Below are 8966 nucleotides of genomic sequence, written 5' to 3' on the forward strand. Positions count from 1 at the left end.
AGGTGATTTTTGAGAGAAAATGCCATGTTTTGTTTCTGTGAATTGCTGGATGTTTCTGTTTGTTTTCAGAGATGTTTTTAGGCTTAGTTAAGTAGAATTAAGCTTATGGATTGCATGTTTAGGTGGTTTTGCTCAAGCTTGAGTTTGGAACTCAAAGCTTGAGCTCCAATGGTGAATTTTGCATGTGTGGTTTCTGGGTAGGTTTGATGCCTTTGAAATGTCATTTGGGGCATATAGAACAGGTCTGGAAAGTTTGGGACCAATTGGGGTCGAATTGGTCAAGTTATGGGATTTTGTGGTTGCTGCCTGCGAGGAACCGGAATTCCGGTTGAGCATCCGGAATTCCGGATGGGGGTTCAGAATTTCCCAGAACCGGAATTCCGGTTGGGCAACCGGTCTGCCGGTTGGGGATTTTTCAGAACCCTAGTTTTCCTCGTTTTTGGGTTTTTAGGGGTATTGCCATGCTTTTTATCGATAGGGAAACTTTTAGTTTCAACTTTTAGTCCCCGGGAAGTGATTTAGCGTGTTACTTATAGCGTTGTGATTTTTATGGTTTAGGAGCCGATGTCCGCCGTTCGGCCTTCGGTTCCGATCAAGTTGACGGCACACCCGAAATCGGAATCCGGAGTAAGATTAGTATAACGGTATGCATATGTAGATTACATGTTTAGCGAGCATGTAGGAAGCCTATTAGATTACATTAGTTGTATGTTGGCTTCGAACCATCCAACCCCGTCACGTCGGTACGAAATTTGGAGTATGACCAAGAATGGGAGTATGACCGGTTTGACCGATCAGCCGACACTTGGTTGGTGGTTCCGTGCTATTGACGTATCCCGTCGGTACGAAATTTGGAGTATGACCAAGCCGGAGTATGACCGGTTCGACCGATCGGGAGGATATAGTAACACGTCGGTACAGCCGGAGTATGACCAAGAATGAGTATGACCGGTTCGACCGATCGGGTTGTTACGTGTCAATAGTACCGTCCCTATGAACGTTCGTAACTCGGTACCATGTTGGACATGGCAAGAAGTGGCTCCGCACCATGTTGGACATGGCAGTAGCGGGACTCAGTATCGTGTTGGACACGGCAGTTAGTATTATGTATGATATTATTATGCTTTTCTTACTGAGTCTGTCGACTCACAGTTTATATTCATGTGTATGTAAAGGCAAGGCTATAGCTGTTGGACCGTGAGCGAGCTTATGAGATTGTACATGTCGGGGCGGTTAGGCCTGGAGCGTACGATCCTCGGGACAGCACGGCTGAGATTTTTGTAACCGTCGTTAGACGACTTTTATTTTGATGTAATAGTTAGACAGTAAAAACGTTTGTAAATGATTTTATAAATCGGGATCCCGAGACTTTTGTAAAATGGTTTATAAGTTTAATGAAAAAGCAAAATTTTAATTAATCACGTTTTTCCATAAACCTCGTTGATTAGCAACGAGCTGCACAGTACGTTTAAAAATTCACGTAATACGCCTAAGATAGTTAGGGTGTTAAGTAGCTATTGGATTGTTGTTGTTTGTTGGATCTAAAATATATCTCAAATCTGAATTTTTTTTTATCGTGCTAGATTGAAGCCGACGACTATAGTGAAAAAATTAGATTTTCTCACTGTAGCCATTGGTTTAAAGGGCCGCATAATTTCAATGGCAGTTGTTAAGGGTTGACACATATTATTTCCATTTTGCGTCAGTAGCAGATTCGTCGGTCTTAAAAACTGACAATAATAATAATAATAATTGATTGTTTTAAACATTTATCTAATGCCTTTTTTTTAGTAGTGATCATAAGTGTTCCATCACTTTTGTCGTCGCATTCTTTATATAGTTGTTGTTTAGTTATTTCATAATTTAAACGATTATTATTTGTGCATAATCCACAATGTCAAAATTTTGCTTATAATAGTCCATGGTGTCTGGTGATTGATCTTTTGTTGTCATTGTTGTTCCTTCTTCTTCCTCAAATAGTTGTATTGTAGTATTGGTTGGATAAAAGTCGAATTTGTTGTTGTTAAAAAAAGGGAAACGAGTTGTTGTCATAATTGTTGTGTTTTCAACTCTGTTTACACACAATAAATAGCTTGTGATGTTTAATTCTTTTAACTTCAATTGCATCTAAAAATTGTGGCTTGCATCATTAGTAATTTTTCAGCGCTGGTATCTTTCTTTAACTTAATACTGGATTAGAAAGTTAATTGTTTCTCTGTTGCATTCTAATTGCGAAATATTTTATCCAATAAATTTGTATATTTGCAACTATTTTTTAGAAATTTCCCACTCACTTCATATTGAGTATATTGCTTGTTTTCATCCCAACATACATTACTTTGAGTGATTTTAGTAATGATGTCATTGATTCTAGCATTCCAACTCTTTAATTAGCACAACAAGATATATATATAAATCCTTTTCAAATAATATTCGAATTATATGATTGATGAATGCATGTAATATATACAATTAACAAATTGTTTGTGGAGAACAAGTGTATTCAACGTTGCAACAACATTAAAAAAATGTAACACTATTTAAACAAGCTAAACAAACTTTCTTCATGATCAACATAGTCATCATCAATTTTTTAAATTTTTATTCCAGTATTTTTCTGAAAGAAATGAAAGAGTAAGTATTTCGTATATCATATCACAATTGAAAAACGATTAAAAAAACATCCAAATAGTTAACATATTATTACATTATTAATAGGAGAATAATTTTGATTTAAGAAACAAACACCTAATGGTCTTTTAGTTGAGATATGGATGTTTTTTGAATGTAGTCAAAATATGAATTGAATGGTTTCTATGATGATCAAAATTGTTCTAAATTATTAAACGTATTTTACTACAGATTTTTGTTGTCAAAATTGGATTTTGAGTTTTTATTGCCTATTGTTGAAAATCATAGGGTTCCATCTCAAAACCAATTGGCAATGTGTGTAGTAGCCCATGTTCTTATACTATCTGTAAAATTTGATGAGTTTGTGTCATGTACAACATCAACATCATCTGTCTCATTAGAAGCATCCAAAATATTTTTCCAAACTTGGCGGTGATGGACATTATGAACAACTCTCCAATTACGACCTCTAACTAGATCATCCACAAAGAAAACTTGCTTAGCTTGACTGGCAAGAATGTATGGATCATCTTTGTACCATACACCACTAACATTTATGCTAGTGATATTATTTTCGATAATGATTTTTTTCTTTCTCGGATCTGTGTTGAACCACTTACACCGAAATAATACAACTGAATATGCACCACTAAAGGACAAATGCAATATTTCTTGAAGTTCCCCAAAATAGTCAAAACCTTCTGTCCCTGCAACGGACACCCCACTATTTTGAGTATTACGGTCTTTATCTCGACTGTGTACAACAAATCGAACTCCATTCACTATACATGCCGGATATGAATACACAACGAGATCAGAGCCAGCTGCTAAAGCTAGCAATTCATCATTGTGTTCTAAAGACCCGAGCTTATACAAATCAAAAATCTGAAAAACACGCATAACAAACAAGATTTGAGAGAGTTGATAATTTAGATTAAGTAAATAGTACGAAAAGGAATACTTGCACACCTTCTTATGAAACCACGAAGGAAATTCTTTTTTGTGTAAAAGATTATGGTTGCCATTCGGGTCCCTCTGTGAGATTATTTCAAGGTGCTCTCTATTAAAAGAAAAAAAATTATTACAAATTTAGCTAGATAGAATAATATAAATTATTCATTAAGCATTATGTAATAATTTTGATTAACTTACGTCATATAAGGGTCGATCTCGCTAGAATTCTGAAATATGTACCACTCAGCTCTTTTGCGAGTCTTCTCATCGAGCGTTGTTATTGTTTGCTTACCGAGTGGACGACATTGAGATTTATACACTGTTAAATAGCGAGATACACTAGGAGCATCTTCATTGCGCTTAGGACAGTTGAATTTTGTATGCACACCTTTAAAGTACATGGAACAAAATGTCAAAGCCTCATCTATAACGTATCCTTCAGCAATAGATCCTTCCGGCCTTGCTTTGTTCCTAACATAATTTTTCAGCTTTTTCATATACCTCTCAAAAGGGTACATCCACCTCATAAAAACTGGCCCGCCCAATATGGCTTCCTCGGGTAAATGGATCACCAAATGTATCATGATATCAAAAAACGCTGGAGGATAAATTCTCTCCATTTTGCACAAAATGTGAATAAGGTCTCCCTGGGCCTTCTCCATGTCTTTTACGTTCAATGTCCTTGAACATAAAATTCTGAAAAAATTGCACAATTCTATAATGGTGCTTGATACTTCCTTCGACAAAAACTTGCCAATACAAACTGGAAGTAACCTTTGCATTATGACATGACAATCATGGGATTTCAATCCAACAATATTGTCATTAGTTACTTTCTTCTTCAAGTTCGAACAAAATCCATCTGGCAATTTAACGTCTTTCAAAAATTTACAAAACAATTGCTTATCATTAGCAGTTAACACACAAGGGGCATGTGGTTTTAGCAATCTTTTACGAGCATCTTCAAAAATCCATAAGGATTGACGAATTCTCATATTTTTCAAATCTTGTCTTGCATTAGTGGTGTCTTTAGACTTGTCATTATCCAAGAGAGTGCCAAGGATACTATCACAAACATTCTTCTCAACATGCATAACATCGATGTTGTGTTTCAACTCATTTGCACTCCAATACTCAAGTTCATAAAAAATACTTTTTTTCCTCCAGTTATTTTCAGTGTCGCCTCTTTTTCGTTTCCCCGGAGCACGTTCAGATAGAGCATTCACTTGTTCTAATATTTCAGAACAAGTAAATCGTCTTGGCAGAGGTCTCTTCTCAAAATTTCCATCAAATTCACGGTCTTTTCTCATACGATGATTGCATGGCAAGAAACGTCTATGACCAACATAAGATGTCTTACCAATCACTCGAATAGAAGTAGTATCCTCGTTGCATGTAGGACAGGCTTTATATCCCTATCCACTCCATCCGGACAAGCTACTACGGGCAGGAAAATCATTAATTGTCCAAAGAAGAGCTGCGCGCATGTTGAACATTGAGTTGGTTGTAGCATCTCTTGTTTCAACACCCTGAGTCCACAATGCGTTCAGCTCGTCCACCAATGGCCTTAAAAAGACATCCATGTCCTTACCAGGTGACTTCGGTCCGGGAATAATGAGACTCAACATGAAATTGTTATCCTTCATACACATCCAAGGTGGCGAATTGTAATTCACCAACACTACAGGCCACATACTATACGAGAGGCTCATGTTGCCAAAAGGATTAAATCCATCAGCAGCTAAGCCTAGGCGAACATTCCGAGGATCTCTTGCAAAATCAGGATGTCTGGAGTCAAAGTCTTTCCACGCGGCAGAATCAACAGGATGACGCATAACCCCATTTTCTCTCACACGACCAGTACGATGACATACCATCTCTTTGGATGTATGTCTTGAACTGTATAATCTTTTCAATCGAGGAGTCAGCGGAAAGTAGCGCATCACTTTATGCGCTACTTTTTTTTCGCTTGTCTCCTCATTAATCCATCTACTGGTCCCACACACCGGGCGAAAATCTTTCGAGGCATGCTCATTGTGAAACAAACAACAATTGTTCACGCACACGTGGATTGATTCGTACCCTAATCCTAATTTTCCTAATTTCTTCTTCGCCTCATAGTGTGTTGCAGGAATTTTATTCTCCTTCGGAAATGCAAACTTCAACAACTTCAACAATTCATCAAAGATATAATTTGGTATTTTTCCCAAATTTTTCAAGTGCATCAACTTTGCTATAAAGTTGAGGCAGGATATCCAATCGCAACTAGGATACAACTGTGCCTCAATCTCCTCAAACATGTCATCATAATACTGACCCCTCTGCATTTCATCATCACCAGCTCTTTCGTCGTCATCTATAGGAGGGAAGAAATCTTCAATGACACCTGCCATCTCATCCGCATCGACATTGATGTTAGCCTCGACAGGTTCATCTGGCTCCCCATGGTAAATCCACCTCTCATAGCTGCTCTCGAAACCCTTTGTAAAGATGTGTGCCTCCACAGTATTCAAAGGATGCAATCTAGTATTCTTGCATTTAACACAAGGACAGAAAATTCTTCCGTCACAATCCTTGTGTTTAGACGCAAGTTCCATAAAGACTTGGAGACCTTCCCAGTAAGCTGGATCCTTACGACTTCTCATGGTCACCCAAGTCTTATCGATTGCCATCTACCAAAAAAATTACGTTGACTACATTATAATCAAATTGACTACTGTCACACGAATTTGGTAATTTTGACTGTGTAGTTGAACTAAGGCTAATCTTATGTCATTTTATGAAACTTTTTTTAACTTTTATATTAAACTATACTTACATTAAATATTATAGTATTTATCAAATTATTTGTTAATTTTTTTTATTACAAGGATTTATTATAATTATAAAATTTATCACTTATTCAATTATTAATTATTTATATTCAACTAATTAAAGTTATTTATAATTATTTAATTATTTATTATTATTTTTTATAAATATACAAAAAATCTTTTAAATTCAATTACTTAATTTTAGGATTTATTTCACTAATTTTGTTAAATAAATTTTAATTTAAATAATTGTCCATTTAAAAAATAACTTGGTACTAGTTTTATAAGACACTATTAACTTATTATAAATTATTAAAATAACAAAATTTTTATTATCTCAAAATTTTACCGAAATTCTTTTATTTAAATTATTTTTATTTAATAAAATATTATATTTTTTTATTAATATAATTATTTATTAATATTTTTTATTGTAAGAATTTTTTCAATATCAAATTCATTACTTATTCAATTATTAATTATCTATTCTCAACTAATAAAAATTAGTTATTAAATATTTAATTATTTATTATTATTTTTTAAACAAAATACAAATTTCATTTACTTAAATTACTTAATTTTAACATTAATTTCATTAATTTTTATGAATAATTATTAACTTATAATTTTTCTTTCTAAATATCACTTTAATATTTTTTTTATAAGAAAATTACTAATTTATTAAAATTTATTAAGTTAACCTAATTTCTTTTATTATCTCAAAATTTTGTTAAAATTTGGGCAGAATAACATTTATACTTTAAACTATACCCAAAAATTTAATAACCTAATTTATACAATCTCAACAACTTTTAAATACATTACAAATTTTTAAATATTACTAATTTTCAAAATAAATCAAAAATTTATTACAATATAAAAAATAACAAAAAAAAAACACATATAAACACACATACTTTTTTCAGAATATTATCTAAAAAAAAAAAATCAGATTATTCACATAAATATTAAAAAGAAAAAAAAGTTACAATCACTTATAACAATAAAATACATACATTGTTAAAAATACATACATATATCTCAAATACATATATCTCAAAAAAAAAAAGTTAAACATAAACAAATCGAATAAATACAATAGCAGAAATAAATACAATAGCAGAAATAGAATAAACATTGGGAACAAAATTAAATTACATATTTCTTTTCACATACTTATATTATATAAAAGAGAGAATTTTTATTGATTAAAAACATTATTACAAATAGGACATTAAAAACATTATTGATTAAAAACAAAGAATATTGGCAGCCATTTTAAATTACATAACACATTATACAAATATTTACACAATAAAATTATATCTAAACATATAAACACATATATAAATATAAAATAAACTATACATATTTAAAATAGAGTATACCTCAAAAATGGCTGCCGGAGGTGTTCTGACGAACGGTGCTGGGCTAACGCGCGTGGCTTCAGGCAGAGGGAGGTGGCCGGACTGCCACCACATTCACAAACAAACACATATCACAATAATAAATTAAAAAAAAAAATAACATAATCTGTTAAAAAAAAATAAAAAACATAATATATTTATTTTTTTTGTAAAAACATAATATATTAATTTTTTTTGTAAAAACATAATATATTAATTTTAAGAAATTTGTCAAATTAATACATTAAATTAGTAAAAGAAAAACCACATTAAATTTACACTATGAAACCATTATCTTCACACAGTGTGAATTTATAATAGCAAAACTACTATTAAAGAAAATACCACTCCAGTCGAAGGTTGTGGTGACGACGGCGACGACGACCGGCTCCACTCCAGTCGACGACGACGACCGGTGACGACGGCGGCTGACGATGGGCGGAGAGGCTGACTGATTAGGGGAAGAGGGCAGTGATGAAATGAGGGTTTCGGGTGATTAGGGGAAGAGAGGCTGACTGATGAAATGAGGGTTTCAGCTGCATTTTTTTTTTTATACATTGTTGTCCCCAACGACATACCCCCAACGACTATGTCGTTGGTGGCGCATCGACACCGCAACGTGTCGTGCGCCACCAACGACATAGTCGTTGGGGTATGTCGTTGGGGACAGTTTTGGGGGGAAAATTGCCGCCTAATTCAACGGCGATCTTTTCAAAAACCTCTCCCACATTCCCAACGACAATGTCGTTATTGAATAGTTTTTCAATAATGACATTGTCGTTATTGAAAAAAAGATTCGTTTTTAATAAATATTTTTTTAAAAAAAAAAATTGAATTGCTTTCCCAACGACATTAAAATGTCGTTAGTGATACCTTCATTTTTAATGAGGACTTTTAGGCGTTGGTATTGCCCATAATTCTTGTAGTGTAGCCCGCAAGGGATATGGCTCTGATACCATGTTGAGAATCATAGGGTTTCATCTCAAAACCAATTTGGCAATGAGTAGAGTAGCCCATGTTCTTATATATGGCTCAATTCTCTACCATTTATTCTATGTGGGACATTGTCCACAATACCTATCGTGGTATGACTTTTTGATTAGGTTCATTGATCATGCTAAATTTTGTTAGGATTCCTTATTTCATGTTGATCGCCAGTTTC

At 33.7% G+C, this 8966-nt stretch overlaps 1 protein-coding gene across 1 annotated transcript; it reads right to left on the bottom strand.

Moving 5' to 3' along the window:
• Positions 1-2593: 2593 nt before the first annotated feature.
• LOC115716125 (uncharacterized) lies at positions 2594-8446 on the bottom strand. Its single transcript, XM_061103203.1, has 7 exons — positions 8150-8446; positions 7787-7867; positions 5020-6257; positions 3784-4920; positions 3601-3691; positions 3007-3516; positions 2594-2617 (listed from the first exon to the last, which is right to left on the bottom strand). The coding sequence occupies exons 1-7, from the start codon at positions 8444-8446 to the stop codon at positions 2594-2596; spliced, it is 3378 nt and encodes a 1125-aa protein (XP_060959186.1).
• Positions 8447-8966: the final 520 nt, after the last annotated feature.

The sequence above is a fragment of the Cannabis sativa genome, chromosome 8, assembly GCF_029168945.1.
Source record: "Cannabis sativa cultivar Pink pepper isolate KNU-18-1 chromosome 8, ASM2916894v1, whole genome shotgun sequence".
Taxonomy (NCBI): Eukaryota; Viridiplantae; Streptophyta; class Magnoliopsida; order Rosales; family Cannabaceae; genus Cannabis; species Cannabis sativa.